Source organism: Macrosteles quadrilineatus, unplaced genomic scaffold, assembly GCF_028750875.1.
Source record: "Macrosteles quadrilineatus isolate MER2022 unplaced genomic scaffold, UCM_ALF_1.0 Scaffold_6__1_contigs__length_79288215, whole genome shotgun sequence".
NCBI lineage: Eukaryota > Metazoa > Arthropoda > Insecta > Hemiptera > Cicadellidae > Macrosteles > Macrosteles quadrilineatus.
In genome coordinates this window covers 62,366,542-62,390,762 of record NW_026542599.1, presented here as the reverse complement: position 1 = coordinate 62,390,762, position 24,221 = coordinate 62,366,542, and the positions used below count along the sequence as shown (strand labels likewise).

Here is a 24,221-nt window from a genome sequence, read left to right as displayed (position 1 = left end):
TGAATCCATAACGGTATAGCCAAAAAAGTAAGGAAAATTTCCCTTTCCCGTTCAGTGAAGTTTCGTACCACTGCTCATTTTTTCCGTTTCAAAAATAGTCTCAGCACCTATTCGTTTTAAGAGTCCTTGGACGCTAGTGGCCACCTTCGAAAATTTCAAACAGCTACTGAAGAGTTATTTGCTATTTCAAAATAATTGTTCAAATACCAAAGTGATTGTAATTAGTGCACTGTGAGATTAGAAATTTACTTTGTAGTTTTTTTTATGAGTTAGAACGTTTAGACTTCAAGGACACTTAAGATTACACAGTAGATACAAATATGTTGCTTAATTTTTTGATAAAAGAAAATTTGAAATGACTAAAGTGTACAAACTCACCCCTGTGTAAATCGCTGAGTAGAAAGCTAGAGACGCGTGTCCAGAGGGAAACGATAACCTAAAACAAAATTTGTTCGAGTCAAATAGAGGCCAACTAGGTTTTTTTGCTACTCTAGGTATTCAAAGTAGATTTTAGCGCGTTATACTCTATGATATTTTTTTGGCATACCTAGCTTCTGCTACGACGTCAGGGTCTCCAGAACACTCGTAGTCCGTGACGTAAACATGGTCCTTGCCAGGACCACAGACATCCTCCGGGTAGGGCTTGCAGGCGTCGTAGAAATGAGGCCTTAAACGTCCTGAGACAAAGATAAGGAATGTTGTATAAGTACGATGTATGATATGATTAATAAGCTAAAATATGAAGTGTCAATATAGAGATATGACTAATATAGTAATTCGAGTTTAAATGAGTCCATACAATGCATATTGAGGATGATTTGAGTTTGTATAAACTGGATTTAGAGAACGATGATATCTGGAGTTATTATTGTAGGATTAGTTGTAGAATCTGAATTTTATCTTCGTAATTCTATCTTTAAATACACCTAGCGTTGACAAGTGGACTACTTGTATTTGTAGTACCGATATTTAACCATTGATTATAGGCTAGTGTCAATTACTTTAGGAAATAATAACATTTAAACCATAATTTTTACGAGACCACAACATACTAAATTCTAATCAAAATCGTTTGAGCCGTTTTTGTGAAAATAGGTACCACTTTTCCGTTATTTTATGGAGTTAAAAAAATCGCATTAAAAAATCAAAATTTAAAATAATGAAGAACACTTGGAGAAAATATGGATTAGTACATACCTAAATTAATCAAAATTGGACAAAATAGATATACCAAATCGGCCGAAATTATACATCAAGATAATTTACATTTCCAAAATAACTATTCATGCATGGGTCTACGAATTACATTGTGATTGAGGGATTATCAAAGCCTCCTCTTAATCCCAGTTCCAAGATGGTCATTTGTAAAATTTTACTGACTGATCTTAGGAAAGATAGTAAACTAATTGATTAATTGATTTATCAAGATTATATCGAATTAAGCGATTAATCGATACAAATATCGTCAAGGAATCAATAGCTGTATAGGCTTTTACAAAAGAGTCAAATCCATAGGCTTGTCTGTAGTATAAGGTATACATATAAATACGCCAAGGATTTTTTTCAACTTAACTATCATGCATTTTAGTAGTTTGTTTAAAGATAACATAATATGTACAAAAATATTAGATCAAAATTATAGCTGTAGGATGGTTTTACAACTTTTGCTATTTTAGTACTTAATTTCACGCTTGATTCATAGTAAACATTTGTTTACCTATTGTGTATTTCCCCACATCGCTAGTGATCTGCATGAGGCCAACGCCGAACAGAAATATTCCGTAGAGCTCGTAGATGTTCTTGAGCAGACTGGAAGACACAGAGTGCCAAGAATCTCGAGGAGTGCTGGTGTCGAATAATCGGAACCCTTCCACCACAAGGAACTGTCAAATAAAACATAGAGTAAGAACAGCAACACGTTCACATACAGAACATAGAGTATTAGACGTGAGGCTTGCCTGGTGTCTAGGAATGAAAAGGACGAGAATCTCTTCCATTACGACATGATGTCAAAAAATTAATTACAGAAAAATAAAACATTCAGGACATACCATACTCATAAATAGATACATAACATTTAGTAATATAAAAAGATAAGGCTGACTCTAAAAATCGTAACCTTGAAGGAGAGGTCCTGCAAAAACTTGGAATCCTTCCAATTCCAGGTTCCATTAGTCGTGAGATCTTTTGCCCAAATCGCTCCTGGCTTCGTGCTTAGAATGCCAGCCATGAAGAAACTGAAGGAAGAATTGAATGCCTGTGTTAAAGAAAATTATCGATTCTATACTAATCGAACGATTTCTCAAGTGTCAAACACAATTCAAGGAGTTGAAGGAACACACAACCTTAGTCTTTTGGTTCGCAGAACCATTACAAATTGTAGAAACCAACGCAATTGCTATCATAGATTGTGCATTGGAAGTTGGAAGTACAGTATGTTTATTGTAATAGCCTTCGTCTACGATATCTTCTACAGTACAGCCATTCTATTGTGGCAACAGTGATTGCATGATTGCACAGAGGATGCAGTAAGGACCTCAGATCACAGCTGATTAGTGATCACCAAGTGTAGGCAGGTTCCGGTGACCTGCTATGGTAATGACTGCACTTCCGGTCTGCATGACTTCCGGCGATGGTCTATGGCCATCCAAGGTGTCGGAGGTCTAGGAGTTAGTTCGTTGAGATTCCTCAGACTTAACTGTCAAATTTGAGTTAAAAAGTGTTCTACTCTTTCTACCGGATATTTTACTAGAGGGTTTGGATAATACAGGGGCTAGGGTGTATTATCTTTTGTACTGAAGACGCTGGTATTTTACCTATTTGATAATGATGTGACCCGGTGTTCAGAGCACTCATTCACCATAAGTCCTACAAACCAATGATGGGTCGCTCAGGAGAGCGCACTCCTTTAGGCAATTCCATCATGTAATTGAAATTTTGTTTAGAGTCGGTACTTAATGTATTACAAAATGAAAAGAGTTCATGAACTTTAATCCTATAATGAATATGAATAACTTTTTAAGATACAGATAAAACTTTAACACTGTTTTTCAATTGCCGTTGTTCCTTTGACTCCCACTGGAGCATGAGGCTTCAGTAAAATCCCTCTCATCAACAACCCTCTTCACTTCTTTCCAATTAGTCCTTTCCTTTCCGCACTTATAAGGATACCACAGATAAGTTTTTACTCAAGTCTATTACAAAGACAAAAAATTAAGCTGATTTAGATTCTATCTTGGACAACAATTTCTCATTCACATCGTAAACTTTTTATACTTTTCAGTTTGCAGCCTGATTATTGATTATTCAAATTACTTAGACTGGTAGGTTTACTTACAACAAAGGCTGGTAGGGTGAAGCAGAAAGCTGCTAGAGGTCCGGTCGAAATGGTCTGGGGTAGAAAAGGATATCTGATGGATTCATCGTCACAGAAGAAACCCCTCTTGGTGGGCTGCGTGAACAAGTTGATGCAAACGACAAGGAGTCCAACTGAAACATGAAACCATAGGCTACCATTAAATCAGTTGTTAAGTATCAGCATTAAGGCACTTCGGGACCTATCAACAATCAACAACTCATCAGACCCCAGGTCAGTTGTCCCCACCATCAGGTCTAGGTTTTGTTGTCGGGGAAACAACTCGTACAATTGGGTCAAGTAATTTCATAGACAAGTCCACGAGCGTTGAAATATCCATTTTTAAACAATAAAATCAGAAATTTAAATATTACACTCCACTGGTAGTGTGTGGTGGTGGGGTTCATTCGTTACATGGGTTTCGGAATGGAAAATAATATTACTGTAGACAAAATACTAAAATCACTTAAGACAGTTTTGAAGCTTAAAATCTTCTGGGATTAATCTAATCTAAATAACTATACAGCCCGATGTGTAACTCACTCAATGGGGATACAAATTCTAGACCACTTCTAGATGTGCTAGGGAGTTGAAATTTGGCACGATTGTCGGTCTTGGTACTAAACCCCCGGGAAAATTCTGAAAAGTCGCATTTTTTTATTTTAACCCCCCCTTATTTAAGAATTTCCCCCCCAATGTTATTCTTATGGGAAATAACATTGAAAATTACCGACTTTGGTATGCTCATCTGAACCACTTAGAAACGTGGTAGAGACTTCAAATTTGCGTAGTATTGCAGTATGGGATCTTACATTACCGGTGGAATTGGCAAAAGTCCCATTTTAAAATTTTAACCCCCTCAAAAATCCAAAATGGCGGACCTCTGAAAACGAAAAAACACGTTTTTTTCAACCGGATGTAGCTCGAAAACGGTAAGAGATAGAAAAGATTTGAAAGTATATCCAGGAACAGGAATTAAATTTTCTACAAAACCCTATTGGGCGTTTTCCAAAAATCGCACTCCTTCAGCTTAAAAAACCGCCCTACTTTCAAAATTTGGTAAATTTTTATTAAATTTTTACCGGTTTTCGTCATTTTTTCATACTTAAATAATTTTTTTCCGCAAATATTATTATTGCTTTGTATTTTCCTTACTTTACTTTAAATTTCACTCATGAATTGTTTTTTCGTAACTTTACTGCTTGACCCCCAAAACTTAATTTTAATCTCAAAATTTGAAGGTTTTTTGCCACTTTTACGAGCCCCATGTTATTCTTATGGAGAATAAGATTGGAATTTAATGACTTTGGTATGGTCATACGAATCGTTTGGAAACGTGCTAGAGACTTGTAATTTGGTAGTATTGTAGTATGGGATCTTATATTACCGGTGAAATTCCCAAAAGTCCCATTTTCAAATTTTAACCCCCCAAAAATCCAAAATGGCGGACCTCTGAAAACGAAAAAACACTTTTTTTTTAACCGGATGTAGCTCGAAAACGGTAAGAGCTAGAACAGATTTGAAAAAATCTTAGCGAAAGGAAGTTAAATTTTCTACAAAACCCTTTTAGGCGTTTTCCGGAAATCACACTCCTTAACCTTCAAAAAACGCCCTACTTTCAAAATTTAGTAAATTTCTTTGAAATCTTTTACGGTTTTCGCTATTTTTTCATACTTAAATAATTCTTTTTTGCAGATATTATTAGTGCTCTGTGTTCCCATTAATTTACTTTAAATTTTACTCACTTAATGTTTTTTTGTATCCTTACTCCTTAACCCCCAAAACTTAGGTTTAATGTCAAATTTTAAAGGTTTTTTACCAATTTTACAAGCCCATGTTATTCTTATAGAGAATAACATTGAAAATGGTGGACTTTGGTGTGCTCATCTGAACCGTTTAGAAACGTGCTAGAGACTTGAAACTTGGTATTATTGTAGTAAGGGATCTTATATTAATAATGAAATTTGCAAAAGACCCATTTTCAAATTTTAACCCCGCCAAAAATCCAAAATGGCGGACTTCTGAAAACGATAAAACAAGTTTTTTTTAAACGGGTATAGCTCGAAAACAGTAAGAGCTAGAAAAGATTTGAAAGGATCTTAGCGAAAGGAAATTAAATTTTCTACTGAACCCATTCCAGCGTTTTCCTAAAATCGCACTCCTTCAGCTTCAAAAAACGCCATAATTTTAAAATTTTTTTAAATTTCTTTCAAATTTTTACCGGTTTTCGCTATTTTTTCATACTTAAACAATTCCTTTTTGCAAATATTATTATTGCTTTGTGTTCTCCTTACTTAACTTTAAATTTTACACATTACATGTTATTTCGTAACTTTACTCCTTGTCCCAAAATACTTACCACTTTTACGAGCCCCATATTATTCTTATGCAGAATAAGATTGAAATTTGATGACTTTAGTATGGTCAAATGAATCGTTTAGAAATGTGCTAGAGACTTGAAATTTGTTAGTATTCTAGTAATGGATCCGAAGTTAATGGTGAAATTTGCAAAAGTCCAACATTTAAATTTTAACACACCCAAAAATCCAAAATGGCGGACCTCTGAAAACGACAAAACACGTATTTTTCAATCGGCTATAGTTCGAAAACTGTAAGAGCTAGAAAAGATTTGAAAGATTTTTCATGAACAGGAATTAAATTTTCTACAAAATGCTTTTAAGCGTTACCCGAAAATCGCACTCCTTCAGCTTCAAAAAAACGCCCTACTTTCAAAATTTGGTAAATTTCTATAACATTTTTACCGGTTTTCGCAATTTGTTTATACTTGAATAATTTATTTTTGCAAATATTATTATTGCTTTCCCTTACTTTGCTTTAAATTTTACTATTACATTTTTTTTCGTAACTTTACTCCTTGACCCCCAAAACTACGAGCCCAATGTTATTATTATGGAGAATAACATTGAAATTTAATGACTTTGTTATTGTCATCAGAATCGTTTAGAATCGTGCTAGAGACTTGTAATTTGGCAGTATTGTAGTATGGGATACTAAGTTAAGGGTGAAATTTGCAAAAGTCACATTTTAAAATTTTTAACTCCCCAAAAATCCAAAATGGCGGATATCTAAAGACGATATAACACGTTTTTTACGGCTATAACTAAAAAGCAATAGGAGCTAGCCAAGATTTGAATGGATTTTCATGTTCAGGAATTTAATTTTCTACAAAACCCTTTACACGTGTTTTCCGAAAATGTCTCCCCTTCACCCCTAAAAAACGTCCTATTTTCAGAAATTGGTATTTTTCAAATTTCTACCGGTTTTCGCTATTTTTACATACTTCAATAATCACTTTTTGCAAATGTTATTAATGCTTTGTATTTTTCTTGGCTTAATTTCGGTTTTTTTCGTAACTTTACTCCTTGACCCCCAAAACTTAAGTTTAATATCAAAATTTAAAAGGTTTCACCAGTTTCACGAGGTAATAATAGACTCTTTACCTTTTCTGTATGCACAAGGTTATTAAAACTATACAAAGTTGTATTAGAGCTAACACCAAGGTATGAATATAATAAGGACCATTTAAAAGGTCACCCCCTCTCGAAATCCCCCTTATATCTATCCTATAGCCACCACAGATTCATCGGTCTAAATCACGTTTACCAATTTCTAGATTAGCTAAAAATCCTGAATTTTGCACCCTGTCCCCCTGTGGCACATTTGTACTTACAAAATTTTACCCCCAATTTTCACTACTTTTCCCAATCTAAGTAAATTCTTTTTGCAACCATTATTAATATTTTGTATATACTCTGGTTTACTTAAAGTTTAATCCCCCTATCGTATTTCCAACCCCCCCTCCCGAATATTATATCCTCCCCCGCCCCAATGTTATTCTTACAGGTGCGTAAGTCTAAATCACGTTTACCCATTTCTAGATTAACTGGATGTCTGAAATTTGGCCCGATTGTAGGTCTTGTGCCCTGTCCCCCGTGGCTCATTTACCCCCGACTAAAAGCTAGGGGGCCTGGGGGCGGAGCCCCCAGCGAGCCAAAGGCGAGTCTAATATATATACAGCCGCATATGTAACTCACTGGGGGATACAAATTCTAGCCCACTTCTAGATGAGCTAGAGACTTGAAATTTTCGGTGTTTTGTAGGTCTAGTGCCCAAACCCCCGGGAAAATTCCAAAAAGTGACATTTTTAAATTTTAACCCCCCCGAAATTAAGGGTTTCCCCCCCATGTTATTCTTATGGGGAATAACATTAAAAATGTCCGACTTTGGTGTGCCCATCCGAACGGTTTAGAAACGTGCTAGAGACTTGAAATTTGCGTAGTATTGTACTATGGGATCTTAAATTAACGGTGAATTTTACAAAAGTCCCATTTTCAAATTTTAACCAACCCAAAAATCCAAAATGGCGGACCTCTGAAAACGACAAAACACGTTTTTTCCAACCGGATGTAGCTCGAAAACGGTAAGAGATAGAAAAGATTTGAAAGTATATCCAGGAACAGGAATTAAATTTTATACAAAACCCTCTTAGGCGTTTTCCAAAAATCGGACTCCTTCAGCTTCAAAAAACGGCCTACTTTCAAAATTTTGTAAATTTCATTCACATTTTTTACGGTTTTCGCTATTTTTTCATATTTAAATAATTTCTTTTTGCAGATATTATTAATGCTCTGTAATAATCTCACTTTACTTTATATTTTACTCATTTAATGTTTTTTTGTATCTTTACTCCTTAACCCCCAAAACTTAAGTTTAATGTCAAAATTTAAAGGTTTTTTACAACTTTTACACGCCCCATGTTATTCTTATGGAGAAAAACATTGAAAAAAGCCGACTTTAGTATGCTCATCTGAACCACTTAGAAACGTGCTAGAGACTTGAAACTTGGTAGTATTGTAGTATGGGATCTTACATTACCGGTGAAATTCCCAAAAGTCCCATTTTCAAATTTTAACCCCCCCCAAAAATTCAAAATGGCGGACATTTGAAAACGAAAAAACACTTTTTTTTCAACCGGATGTAGCTCGAAAACGGTCAGAGCTAGAAAAGATTTGAAAGGATCTAAGCGAAAGGAAATTAAATTTTCTACAAAACCCTCTTAGGCGTTTTCCAAAAATCGCACTCCTTAACCTTCAAAAAACGCCCTACTTTCAAAATTTTGTAAATTTTTTTGAACGGTTTTCGCTATTTTTTCATATTTAAATAATTTATTTTTGCAGATATTATTAATGTTCTGTATTAATCTCACTTTACTTTATATTTTACTCATTTAATGTTTTTTTGTATCCTCACTCCTTAACCCCCAAAACTTAGGTTTAATGTCAAAATTTAAAGGTTTTTTTACCACTTTTACAAGCCCCATGTTAATCTTATGGAGAATAACATTGAAAATGGTAGACTTTGGTGTGCTCAACTGAACCGTTTAGAAACGTGCTAGAGACTTAAAACTTGGTATTATTGTAGTAGGGGTTCTTATATTAATGATGAAATTTGCAAAAGTCCCATTTTCAAATTTTAACCCCCCCAAAAATTCAAAATGGCGGACATTTGAAAACGAAAAAACACTTTTTTTTCAACCGGATGTAGCTCGAAAACGGTAAGAGCTAGAAAAGATTTGAAAGGATCTAAGCGAAAGGAAATTAAATTTTCTACAAAACCCTCTTAGGCGTTTTCCAAAAATCGCACTCCTTAAGCTTAAAAAAACACCCTAATTTTAAAATTTTGTAAATTTCTTTCAAATTTTTACCGGTTTTCGCTATTTTTTCATACTTAAACAATTCCTTTTTGCAAATATTAATATTGCTTTGTGTTCTCCTTACTTTACTTTAAATTTTACACATTACATGTTATTTCGTAACTTTACTCCTTGACCCAAAATACTTAAGTTTTTACCACTTTTACGAGCCCCATATTATTCTTATGCAGAATAAGATTGAAATTTGATGACTTTGGTATGGTCAAATGAATCGTTTAGAAATGTGCTAGAGACTTGAAATTTGTTAGTATTCTAGTAATGGATCCTAAGTTAATGGTGAAATTTGCAAATTCCAATTTTTAAATTTTAACACACCCAAAAATCCAAAATGGCGGACCTCTGAAAACGACAAAACACGTTTTTTTTCAGTCGGCTATAGTTCGAAAACTGTAAGAGCTAGAAAAGATTTGAAAGATTTTTCATGAACAGGAATTAAATTTTCTACAAAACCCTTTTAAGCGTTACCCGAAAATCGCACTGCTTCAGCTTCCCCCTACTTTCAAAATTTGGTAAATTTCTATAAAATTCTTACCGGTTTTCGCAATTTTTTTATACTTGAATAATTTATTTTTGCAAATATTATTATTGTTTTTCCCTTACTTTGCTTTAAATTTTACTCATTTAATTTTTTTTCGTAACTTTACTCCTTGACCCCCAAAACTACGAGCCCAATGTTATTATTATGGAGAATAACATTGAAATTTAATGACTTTGTTATGGTCATCAGAATCGTTTAGAATCGTGCTAGAGACTTGTAATTTGGCAGTATTGTAGTATGGGATACTAAGTTAAGGGTGAAATTTGCAAAAGTCACATTTTAAAATTTTTAACTCCCCAAAAGTCCAAAATGGCGGATATCTAAAGACGATATAACACGTTTTTTTACGGCTATCAGAAATTGGTATTTTTCAAATTTTTACTGGTTTTCGCTATTTTTACATACTTAAATAATCACTTTTTGCAAATGTTATTAATGCTTTGTATTTTCCTTGGCTTAATTTCGGTTTTAATCATACATGTTTTTTCGTAACTTTACTCTTTAACCCCCAAAACTTAAAAGTTGAATATCAAAATTTAAAAGGTTTCACCAGTTTCACGAGGTAATAATAGACTCTTTACCTTTTCTGTATGCACAAGGTTATTAAAACTATACAAAGTTTACTGTATTAGAGCTAACACCAAGGTATGAATATAATAAGGACCATTTAAAAAGTCCCCCCCTCTCGAAATCCCCCTTATATCTATCCTATAGCCACCACAGATTCATCGGTCTAAATCACGTTTACCAATTTCTAGATTAGCTAAAAATCCTGAAATTTGCACCCTGTCGCCCTGTGGCACATTTGTACTTACAAAATTTTACCCCCAATTTTCGCTACTTTTCCCAATCTATGTAAATTCTTGGGAACTGTTTCATTGACTGCTTTGTTACCCTCTTTGTTACAACTAAACTACTATCTACTAATTCACACCCCTTCATCCCACCGCTAATGACGACTAACAGCTAGGGGGCCTGGGGGCGGAGCCCCCAGCGAGCCAAAGGCGAGTCTAACTTCTCTACGGTTGTTTTGCAACACTATAAATCATGTGTTGTCAGTGACGAGTGCAGCTTTAGAACCTAGCGGCGTGTATTTTATCTTTTATTATTACATATCTACCCTTGTCTACAGCATTTTGCAGTATGATACATAAATAATTACATTATGAGGTCAAATATCCATAGTATAATAATACATTTTAAAAAAAATCATTAAGAATATCACAAATACCTATGGCGTGTTTGTACAGAATATCCGCAGAATTATATAGATTTTTTAAAGATATTAATTATATTAAAACAAATATTCACATAATGATGTCAAATATCCACAGTGCTCATATATAGCCACATTATGGAGGAAAATATTAGAAAATAATTCATATATATATATATATATTGAATGTCAACTCAATCTGTTAGATCACAAAGCATTATATGTTTGCAAAGGCATATGTTGGCAAAGAGGACGAGGATATTGATTAAATGTTCCTTTCTCATTTGAGAGTTTAGCATTTGATTTAATCTTTGCTTATACCAACTCAGATCAAGTTTGCTCAAAACTTTGTATTTAGTTAAAATATCTTTGAATTTGAAAAAATACAAAATAAGTTTTGAACATAAAAATGCACTGTACAGAAAAATACATCAAAACCGACTTCAGGGGCCCATTTCATAATAAACTACAAGTTACAACTTGTAACTTGTAATTTCCATTAGATTTGCATTGGGCGATAAGCTGATTTACTAATAATATTAGTTTGTACTTTATTATGAAATGGGTCCCAGCTCGGCTGATCCATAACAATTCTTACTTAATCGCAAAAATCACAAAAAGACCAATTAGGTAGGATGATATGCATACATTCTTTTTTGCCATGTGTTTATCTAAAACATAAAAATCTTGCAAGGTTAACGTTCTTGATAAAGTAAAAGAGTTTTTTGTTATCCATGAGATAGTACGGTGGTGAAAATTTTGCCAACCGAAGCAGGTAGTATTTGTGTCAAGGTTATAGAAAGAATCTTCCCTGCAGTATTTACTTATCTTATCTTTTTTCCGTCCGCTTCTATTGCGGTATTTTTATCTCAGCAGAGAGATTGCACCGGTACAAAGAAGTAAGGGTATTACATTATCATAGTTCTATGACAAATATCATTGACTATACACAGATAGATTCTGTGTATAGTCAATGAATATATCTATTATCAAATATATGATAATATCTTCTCCTAGAGAGAAAATACTATCTATTATCTAATACATCCCTATTATATCTATAATATAGTTTATCTCAGATATATGTCAAAGAAATACGATAGTTAAATCTTAGTTCTATGACATATCTATTATCATGTATTTGATGAAAAATATAACAGTGTAATGGACCAACTATTATAATATTTGAACTATGACCATAGTCTTTGATAATTGATATATGTCATAGAACGATAGAACTATGATAGTGTAATACCGGCCTTTAGAAACGAAGTAAGAAAGATAAAGGTATCCAACTGATGATCCTTTAAACTCAAGAAATTTTCTGTTCTTCCAACAAAACTAATTGACTTGTTAGATTTGTCTCTTACCTCCTAAATATTACAAACATCAATATTTACTCCCAAAAAGCTGGTGAGTTTCTTTTTATATACAGCTGTTTTTGTTTTTAAATTTGTTTTCAAAGTAATTCTTATGGGGGAAATGCGACCTTTGAGAGCGTCTCGTGCCCTTAAGGGTAAGAGTTTTGAAATTCTAAAACCTTTATGCAAAACTACGAATTGAGACGAATTATTTGACACCTCAAACGTTAAAATCGGCCCAGAAATAACTGAGGAGTTTTGTTCACAAAAAACAGCCCTCACGTATTAATAAAAGAGATACCATATAAATTGCATACAAATGTGTTTTAAAACATTTTTATATGCAGTTTATGTAGGTTGTAACTTTACAATTTTAATTAAAAAAATACTCTACTGTATATAAAGTGTCCGAACAATCTGTGCGTTAAAAGCTAAATATTTACCAAGCACAAATCGATAAAATATTGAGGTTAAAAAAGTACATTAACAATCGTAGACAAAAGAAGTGTAAATTTATTCGTACATTTTTTATAAAACAATTGTTAAATACAAATCCAAATCTTTATAGCTTTTCATTTGTATACATAGTTTGTTAACATAAATTAGTAAAATCAAAATTACCTCTTAGTTGTACTCTTAGATTACGAAGATTGACAATTTCAAAAACGAAAACATTAGAATAATCAGCCATGAGGTTAAGAATAAAATAATATAACAATCATACTACCTACCTACCTGTGACCAATATTTTAATTATCATCGGGAGAAAAGTAATCCAGTCAATTCGAATCCGTAACATTTCATACAATCCACACAACCACCTTCAAAAGTTGACTACAGCGAAAAGAAACGTGGTGGTGGTAATTACAATAATTGCAACAATAAATTATCTTAGTCATTAATAATCCAGTACTTGACACATTACTGTTACAGTTGCCTCTTACTTAGGTTTTGGTGAACTGCTAAACACAATGATTTAAACTCGATGATGATGAAAGAACCATTAAGTTTTATCGCAAGAAAATGTTAAACAGTTATAATGGTTATATGTTTCTACTTAATTTAATTGTTATTGTGTTTGGTATAAACGGTAAAACGAAAGTAAAATGAACATATTCTGCAGCTGAACCATATTGTTTTATGTTCACAAAAATCAAATTAACCATTGCTTGCTAAAACTATACGAAAAACATTAACGCAACGCAAATCACATGTTTTTACTTTAACTTAAACAATAAAAATAACATCAACAAAAAAGCAAAAACATGTGTTTAGCTTCTGTTCTTGCATGAATGCAAGGGTCTCGTAGATTTTTCTTACACAATTTTTCAATTGAACCTTTTCATTTCTATGGATATGATTATTACCTTTGTTTGGATGAAAAATTGTTGTGAATAAAATTATATGTCCATGAAAACATTTGGAGAATATTGGGTACTTTAGTATTATACCAACCACCCCGGTGAGTCAACTACCAACTAAGATTTTAATTAGTTTAAATAACAAAATCTCCCTAACCTAACCTAAAACATAGTCCACCCTTCAGTTAGGTTAGGTTATTAGGTGTGGTCGGTATAATACCAAAGTACCGAGTATTGTATATGAACTAATGTTTACATTTAGCATATTACTTTAATATTGTTGTGTATGATCCTTGTATAATTCCATGCAAGTGTCAGACGAGGTAACTACCTAACGATTATCTCCCTTTGAAGGGCATTTTATTAATATTTATGGGTTAGTAAATTTCTCTGCATTATTTACCAGAATGTTATTTAACATTAAATAAAATTACCTTAAGTTCCATGCTATTTAACTTTTTATTTCTTTAATCCAACCTCGGTTCTGTTAGCAACGTTACGTCATTGTTTTCGTTGCTCCTGATTGGCGGATAATACTGATTGTTCACACCACAACCAAGGCTGTTCCATTATCACAACTTTCTCTCAATCTAAACTTTGAACATTGTTTGGCTTTTGTTATTGATTGCCAATACATATTTAAACGAACAATATATTTTATTCCGCGTGACATATTATTAATATTCACTTTTGTTAGAAAACACCATTAATTGGTAGTCCAATGACAAAGAGCTCCTTGATACAAAATTGATCTCTCTCGGAATCAATCCCGCAGTCTTCAGATTTGAAGGCGAGTACTGTATCTACTCGGTACCCATACAATCAAAAGATAAATAGAGCGAAATGTAAAGAAAAAATTTGGACATTGTGAATTTTATTCTGCCATGGAAATTAATTATACGGGGTGAATCATACCACCCATGCACATACTTAAATTAACATACAGCCGCTTGTGTAACTCACTGATCAGGTATACAAATGTTTACCCACTTCTAGAATGGCTAGGATCTGAAATTTTTTGTGAAGTCCGTCTCGGTCCCAAAACATCTAGACAATTCAAAAAGTTACATTTTAAAACAACAAACCCCCATCCCAAAAATTTCCTTAAATCCTCCTTTTTTGAGAAAACACGTCTTTTTCATAAAATGGATATAGCTTGAAAATGGTAAGACCTAGCAAAGTTCGATACAATTTTCATGGTCAGGAATTAAATTTTCTAAGAAACTCTTAGGCGTTTTTTTTTCGAAAATCACACTCCTTCAACTTAAAAAAACTATTTTTCTAAAATTTGTAAAATGTCTAGGATTTTCGACGTGTTCTTAATTTTTTAAATTACTTCTCGGACATATATTTGTACATACTTTTAATGACTCCAACATTGAAAAAAAAGTGCCAAAGTGACATTTTCAAATTGTAACCCACAAAAAAATGTTTTGGCGTATTTTCAATAAAAAACGGTAGTTTTTAACGCTTGTTGGGCCAAACTCTTATGCACGGGTGGTCTGATTCATCCTGTGATAAATTCAGCATTTGAAAACTCGTAACATCAAAGATAAAATGTTATCATGACACATAATATAATACGCTAGACTATATCACGCTCTTTATGCGTATTCCACACTGCACCTTCCAAGCCTCCAACGGCTTTGATAAAGGCAAGAACAGGTTTACCACACAACGTTGAAGGTTGTTCAGTATTCTTTGACTCAGATATCATTGATATTTGATACTCTTCTTGCTCCGCTCCACCACACCGAGACGTCATAACCATCGATGTATAATCCTAACTTAGTCAGAAGTTACAAAACTAAACTAATGCTGCACGATTTCACCAAAACAGGAAAAATAGGTTGTGAGCAAATCAAAATTCTGTTCCAGACTACTGTAATTACAGTATACTGTAGGGTATGTGTATGTGTAACGTTTCTTTTCGTATATGGTGTAACCTTTAAATAATTTACGGTGTATACATTATCAATCCAATCAAGTTACAGTTTTTGTTGGCATCCCAATTTTGGCTGGAACCCAAAAATGGGATATTTTGGGGGCAGCTCAAAAATGTTAAACGTAAAGCCCCATTAAATGAGACGTCATTTTAAAGGTCATCAGTTAAAATTATATTGGTGAAAACTAGAGGTCTCCATTTCATCATATTAAAAATTGTGTCAATTTTTATTTTGCATAAACTTGAGAGATACAACTTAAAAATATACATTTATAAACCCATTAACTTTTTAATGGATTTGTACCAGGAAAACCAAACTCAGTATTACTGCAAACAGAAACTATAAAAATAAAAGGTAATTTTTGGCCTATAGGCTATGACACTTTTTCTCGGGACTCCAAAATGGGCTATTTTGAGAGCAGTTTAACATTTTTAAACGCAAAACCCTATAACCCTAATTTTAAAGGCCATCATTTTAAAGGAATATCGGAGGGAACTAGAGGTCGCTATCTCAACCCAGTACAAAATGTCGGCAGTTTGTAGATTTCAGGCTTTACATTTAACATTTTTGAGATGCACCCAAAATATCCCATTTTTGTGTTCAAGACAAAATTGGGATGCCAAGAAACGATGTAATTTTATGTCATATACAGTTAAGCAAAGTTTAGTTCCTTATGCGACCAATAAAAAAGTTATGAGGGAGTCCATACATTTGCCCAACCCCCTTATAAATACCTCCACCACATCAAACCTGCAGACGAAGCGAATTTCCATTTACCCGGTTGGATTTTCACTAAAATATTTCCGTAGAATTGTCAGAGTAATTTTATATTTAAAATCATTATTGTAATGAGTAATTAGATTTGCTGCTACAGGGAAGGAAGTAAAGTGTGTGTGTTTTTTAAATGTTAATAGCTTAGTAGGTAATAAAAAAATTTGGAAAATTCTATCAAAATATATTCCTAAAAAAGCATACTACAACAGTTAGTGCACTTTCCCTAATCTAAAGGGCGAACCCAAAGTTTGTTGCTTTAACGACTATGGATTGTGGTTCCAATAGCTTTAAATTCGAATCGCAATTCAATAAAGTTACGCACCCTCTAGTCGCAGCCGGCGTCGTCTAGTCTAGGTCTAGAGATATACGTGCGATTCAGACGACTGTTTGTTTACTCATGGGGGATTACTGCTTGAGTCATAAAAACTTTCAGTTTCCTTTTACATCCTACGTGATTATAAATGTGTCCATGAGTGTATTTCCTTTTATTTTCTAAGTAAAGCTTGCAATATCTACTATGATACGAATGTTATAAGGATTCTAAATTTAAATATTAGATGAAGTGGTTCATAAATTATAGATGTATGATTAAACACAAGAACGTTTTTATATACAAGTTAAGTGTGAAGATAAAATGGAGATTAAAGATTAAGTGGAAACTCTAGACGCTATTTTTGATTAAGTGCGATTTACTTTTCACAAACCAATTACAAATTCAAAAATAAAGTAAGCAAAATATCCGGGGTTAGAGTACAACATTTGAGTTATAAACAGTAAAATATATTTCAGCTACATAGGAAAATATTGGGGAGAATAAAAACTACTCAATACTGTTTTGATATGCATAGTGAATGGACTAATGTACCCAATATCCTGACAATATAGGATGTAGGATTTGGAAGTACTGTATTCACAGAAGTTTTAGTCGGGTTAGTTAAATAACAAAACTTTAACTTGTAATAAATATATGATGCAGTTATATTACGATTGAGTAATAAATAGTGCAGTTAACCGTTTGCATTGTGTATTGAAATGAAAAATGTAGATTTGTTTATCAATACCAGTATTTTAACAATGGTTTTTATGATTGAAGATAATGATACACTCACTCTGATTTATAATTTTTAAGGATTAAGGAGGCCTAAGGGCCAAGTAAAGGTATATTTAAGTTCAAGTCATAACTGTTACTTAAACATGATTACCTCAAACAACACAATACATATTCGCTTCGCAAACTATTGCGTGCCCTCTTGTCCTTTTGCCAAGAATGAATTGCACCCATTAATTGCATTAGAATTATTAAAGATAAATTAAGTCAAAATCAACGCAATCAAATCTAACTGTTAATGACTAATTTCATATATGTATGACCATTGATTAATCTTTTTATTTCTGCTGTATGATTTAATTGTGAAGAGTAATTATCACCTGTTTTGATGCAAACAGTAAATAAACAGTTATGCAATGTTTTACTAAACATAAACTAACTGACTTCTATTTGACTAGAATAATTGACAATTTAATAGTAACTTTGTAGGACATGAAACATACATCTGATAAAAATTAAGATTTTTACTGTAACCCGATTACTTGCAGTCTCCTGGTTAAGCGAACCCCCTAAACCGACTTCCGCCATTGAATTCGAAGAGCAGGTGAGGGAGCATAATGAGATAAGCCATAATCTAATCTATTATGTTAATGCTAATCCTCAGAGAAGGCGTAATCTTTTAAGAAGATTTAAAAGATCACATTAGTCAATCCTAAAAAGTCATGATGCGTTTTAAAACCATAGAAAACAATGCAGGTTACCTTTTTTTTTTAGATAAAATCGAACAAAATATCAATATCCTTAACAAAAAACTCTCAAAAAGCCTGCCCAAGGATAACAATGTAAATATAAAGTTACTAGGGTTATTGCGATCCAAATAAAATATGTGGTTCCTAACCATAAATTGTTGTTACCTCTGCTCAATTTTCTGTTGAAAGTGTGTGCTTGTAACAGTATAACTTTGAAACATGTTATTTTACCTTTATATACTAGCATGATAGCACCTTTATATACCTACAGACCTAGAAGATGGTTTGCCTCTAAATTAATTAACTAATTCCCTGTATCTTCTTCCACCACACTCGATTCTTAGTAAATTAATCCATGTAATCTTGTTTTAACAAACCTCCTACATTTATTTTAGATGTATTTGAAAACTATACAAAATTAGCTTTACTAAACCATTTTGTAACCATACGCTAAATTAATTTAATACAAAACTGAGTCAGAGATAATGTGTTAAGCGTACACCACCAGTCACCAAATTTGGCAATAAAATCGATTCAAAACATTAAAACGGTTTGCAGAAACATTGGTCCTGTTAAAAAACCAAATATAGCTCCAAAATCATAGTTTTCGCTGCAAATTATTTGGATTTGGAGTTAAGCAAGTCCACCTGGTAATGTTGGAAAGGGTGCCCATTCACTAAAGTGATGATTTGCTTATTTTAAGCCACACAGTCCTTAAAACAAATGCCAAAACTGCCCTCACTTGCATGTCTTGCAGTTGTGAGTACCAACTTGACGCAAAACCCAATATAAAACAAACTTTTTATGGAGCGAGTCACCTACTATACTACTAATGTTGGGATGGGGAGCGAGCTGGCGTAGTGGTTAGAGCTCGGGTCCCCAGTTCAATCCCCACCAAGTCACAAATGGATTTTAAGTGATAATGCCGCAACTCCTAGGTCTAGCCTGAAGTAATGTAAATAAACGGTATCAGCATTCTGACACATACTTTCTCCCATAAGTTTGTCAAAAACCTTTATCATATGTAAGTGGTGAGCAGTGGCGGTTCCAAGGGGGGGGCTACAGGGGCTAAAGCCCCCCCCTTGGACCCTGGAAAAATAAATTTTAACGTACATTTCGTCCTTTAAATACTGTCATAAAACAGACATCAACGTAGGTTTATTAAACTTAATGAGCGATGGCAGGAGTAGTATTAAGTTTCACATAGATAAACTTTGTGGGCAATAATAGCACAACGAATAAAACAATATTACGCTATGGAAAGTTGTACGCATCATCCAATTTTTACAGCAGTCAGCTGACATGCTAGGGCAAAGGCGAGCGCCGAGCGCGCGAGCGAGGACGGGGAAACAGCTGATTTCCTGAGTTAGTTGTCAAATGGTCTGCTAGCCACTAACTTTACACAGGCATCAATCAGCAATCAGCGGTAGCACCACTAGCCTATTACCATTGACTATATAAACACTAAGTGTTAAAGTTTATATATTCAATGCTATTACTGAATTCAATACTATAAATATTGTGACAGATCTATGAAATGGAGAAAAACGTAAGGTTAATAAACGTGTCTACTTGCTTGCGTGACATAAAACAGGAGAAATGGAAGGTTATAGGACAATTAGACACAGTTCTAGCCGTTATGTTTTGAGTCACCAAACGGCTTTTAGGAGATTTGGCTTCGTAGTCTACAGTAGGCCTATGTTTTGGAATTCATGAATGCAAGTTCGTCATAGCTTGATTATTTTAAAGTCTACTTGCTCATGACAAAACAAATGACAGGTGAAATGAGAAATTTTTGAATAGTTGGCCACAGATATAGACATTAATAATGGCTTTAGAAAGTCAGTAAAAAGCTTTTAGGAGGATATGGCCGTAGCCTACAATATGTTTTGAGATTTATGAATTAATGCAATCGTCATAGTTACTGTAGATTTAATTAAAAATGTCTACTTATTCATGACAAATAAATGGGGAAATGGGAGGTTTTGTACACAGTTCTAGACGTTAAAACTGGCTGTAGAAAGTCGCCCAACGGCTTTTAGGAGGATATGGCCGTAGTCTACAGTGTGTTTTGAAATTCATGAAAGCAATCGTCATAGTTTAATTTTTAAAATGTCTATTTGCTCATGACAAACAACAGGTGAAATGGGAGTTTATGGACAATTGGGCACGGTTTTGGGTGTTAAAAATGGCCTTAGAAAGTCACCAAACTGCTTTGAAAATTCAAAATTTTCCCGGGGGAGGACCCCCTGGACCCCCCTTCTTTGTTGGGGGGTGCTCCACACCCCCCAAGCCCCCCGGTTGCCCCCCCCCCTTGACATGGTCCTAGAACCGCCACTGGTGGTGAGAGTAAATATACGCAAATGGGATTTGTACAATTTTGTTCACAATTTTAAGGACTATAACATGCTAAATTTTTATCAAAATCGTTCGGGCCGCTTTTGGGAAAATCCGATTTTTCTGTTGTTTAATGGGGAAATTACATAATTTACAATAACTTTTGAACCGTAATTTTTACAGAAATGGGATTTGTACCATTTTGTTGAGAATATAAAGGACTATAACATACTAATTTTTTTATCAAAATCGTTCGGGCCATTTTTGGGAAAATCATATTTTTCCGTTATTTTATGGGGTTTTATGGGAAAATCCCCATTAAAAATAAAAATTTCTAAAAAATTAAAAAAAAACTATCAAAACTGTAAAGACTATAACATACTATGTTAAATCAAAACCGGATTTTTTTCAAAAATCCTATTTTTCGTTATTTTATGGGGTTTTTATGGGAAAATAACATATTTGACCATAACTTTTGAACCGTAATTTTTACAGATATGGAATTTGTACCATTTTATTCAGAATTTAAAGGGCTACAACATACTAAATTTTTATCAAAATCGTTCGGGCCCATTTCGAGAAAATCCGATTTTTCCGGTTTTTTATGGGTTTTTATGGGAAAATCCCCATTAAAAATATAAATTTAAAAAAATGAAAAAAAACGCCTGGAGATACCATGGATTAGAACCTACATACCAAATTTCATCGAAATCGGACCACAGGTGTGGTCTCTAGCTCTGTACACATCCAGACACACAGACACACAGACACACACACACACACACACACACACACAGACATCACTTCGAAAACCACTTTTTTGGGTCCAGGGGGACCCAAAACGAATATATCCACTCAAAACTCAAACTCGAAAATTTTGACGAAAACAATACTTTCTCCATATACTATGGTATAGGGGGAGAAAGTAAAAACAATCCCCGGCTCGTGCCTAGCGTCCTAGGACAAAGAAAAATGTTGGGACGGATAAGGTCTCGTATCTGTCAATCAACATCCTGAGGCGTTGTTCAGGTAGTAGACTATAAACGAGAAGATCGTGGTAAATGATATTATTATAGTTAACGACTACAATGACAATCAGAACGCCGTTTTATCCTGAGAGTAATCGAAAGCTTTATGATTATTCGAAACTGACCCCAGATGATAATTGATCTTTTAGTAAATTTTGGCTAATCAAACAGCTGATCTTTGACAGTAACTGAACCCATAACATTATGTATCTTGCATCCATAGGTTAAAATACGCACTGTGGTGTAAAGTTGCAGACTTGACTGGTTTAGGCTCATGAAACTCTCTTCCCAACAGTACACTAGAGGGGGCACGAGGAAGACATAACTGTGTAGGACGGCAATTAGTTTAAATCACCAAACACGAGATGTGAACTCTGTAGTGACCTTGGAGTCAACATGGTGACCTGACCTCACGTGACCAGGGGGAGGGGTGACCCTCGGTCGTAACGAGTTGCATGTGTGTGACATATGATGTGACAACTCTTACATGTCTCCAGGAGGTTGAACAAAACGCACTTTCACTCATATGTCAACCTCGCATAAGGACTAGATATACCCCCTCAATCCGACTATAGTTATGATGATACAGTTTATTTTATACCTATCAACAAATTAATGTACAAAAAATAATTTTCCTACAGTCACCCGAAAAAGCTGGCTTCCTTGCACTGTTTATAGTACAGAAAGCTGCTAATTGCTGTATTTTCTTACTTAGTCGTACAGCATACTTTGGCGCACATCATGATTCCAACCAAACAACCAAAAAATCGTGGTTTTATTCACGTAATCCATGTACGCTTGGAAATAGGTTGGCAACACTTAAAGCTAATAATGCTATGACCTGTCATTTCGTGTTTATAGTTTATGTTATATTTTCGTTCAACGCTTGGTTTGAAGATAACCTAAAGTGTGACGATAAGTGGGCCTAAATAATGAAGTCAGTGAAAGTGATTGTGAATTTTTGAGTAGACCAGAATAAATAGCAGACACTGCAAATCATGTTTCATTAAACCTGTTAACTGAAAAATCAAGAAAGAAGTATGAACTAGCATAAGAACTGTTTCCTCTTGGTGCTTAAGTAAGAAAGTTACAAAATTGTCAGAAAAAGTTTTTATTTTGCAGAACAGTAAGCTTGTTTATTCTGTTTATACTGATTATTACTGTTTATGCTTGTACTCTTGTAAGTAACACTGAAGGCTACGTCCCCTCCCATCCGTCACAACATCAAATTAAGTTGTAACTTTAAAGCAACATAACTCGCTTAGTATGTAAAACAATGATTTAAAAACATACACTTTCATCCTATATTGACGTTAAATAGTAAAAAATAACAAATTAAATTAACCGAAAACGAAGATTCTGAATGCCTTCAACTCTTTGGCAGGGGTTACAAAACAGTCACAAAACGCTGAAAATCCACTAAACTTTGATTACACTGCAAATCCAATCCAAACGGCTTGATATTAATTTGAAGCTCCCCTGTATGACATCATGTTCCTGTAAATTAGTTTCATCTTCACTAGTTTTAATTTGAACATGCGGGCTAGACTCCTAATTGTTTTAAGTGTCGTACGTGCATTCAACTCGGCACGAGTAACACATCTCATACATGTGGTAGGATAACGTGCTTTTACTCATGTATTTCAAATATATTTCAAAGTCCCAAGAACCTTTTAAGGATAAATTTTAAAATTGTTGTAAACTTCCTAGGGGTTCAGCACAACATAAACATCAAAATAGATTTTACTCGTATTACTTTTATGGAAAAAATTTCCGTAAGCGTTATTTCCTTATGTTACAGCGATTAAAGTTATTCTACTTAATTGTCGTTGATGAGTACATAAATTATATAATAACGCTTAAGGCCATACTAGTCTAATTATATACTTCAAGAACTTTCTAGGACTAGGAATCTGAATTGTGAATGAATGAATAGGAGGAAAATCATTCACTGAAAAAATGACTCAATGATAATTGGATGAAATTACGTCAGAGTTCCTTGCGTAATAATTCTTCTGGAACCATTCACAAAACATCATTTAAATCGTATTACAGAAAAACTAAATATTGCCATTTAATCGAGTAGGCATTTAAAAAGTCTAGTTGTAAAATTATTATTTTTTAAATGTATGTAGGATAGTTTAAAATTATCATTTTCACTTTGGTATATTTTGAAGAATACTATCATTGACTATAAATCCTTAAGGATTAAGGATTTATAGTCAATGATACTATGTTCTGTAGTTTGGGTTATAGACCTGGGAAAATGAGCATATTCGGATGTAAACATTTTTCTATAAACGCATTTATAAGTTTTGCAAACATGCATAGAAATTGATAGTTCTGTAAAATAAGTTATTTATTATTAAATGTATACCGACAGTCTACTTGTGCCGTCAAAAAATAAGGAAATCTCTAAACACTAGAGTGAGGAAACTACACAAAAATCGTCCGGTTATTTGTTCGTTTGATTACTTTTCGATTTAGGACCAACAAAGAACTCAACAAACCTCTCTGAAACACTTGAAACTACTTCATAACTGAAGATTTTCTGTCGATCGCTCGAATATTAATTTAAACGAAAATACGGAACGTACAAATATTAACTATAGAACACCAAGCCACGAACATTAGGACAAAAACAGGACGGATCATAATCGTAAAAAATGACGTAATTAACCCGAATGCCTATACTAATATCTGTAAACAGCTGGTTTGACAGTTCCAATATCAATAAAATCATGTGTACTTTCGGACCTGTGAAATCTTTGTTT

The 24,221-nt window shown here is 33.7% G+C and overlaps 1 protein-coding gene across 1 annotated transcript in view; it reads right to left on the bottom strand.

Annotated features, from left to right (window-relative positions):
• The window catches only part of LOC128996789 (putative phosphatidate phosphatase), a 49,230-nt gene that overhangs the window by 13,565 nt on the left and 11,444 nt on the right, over positions 1–24,221 (bottom strand). The window contains exons 2-5 of the mRNA XM_054422255.1: positions 3,338–3,489; positions 1,718–1,883; positions 548–677; positions 379–436 (exon numbers count right to left, since the gene is read on the bottom strand). Of these exons, the coding sequence (XP_054278230.1) occupies positions 379–436; positions 548–677; positions 1,718–1,883; positions 3,338–3,489 (506 nt within the window). The remainder of the gene's footprint in view (positions 1–378; positions 437–547; positions 678–1,717; positions 1,884–3,337; positions 3,490–24,221) is intronic.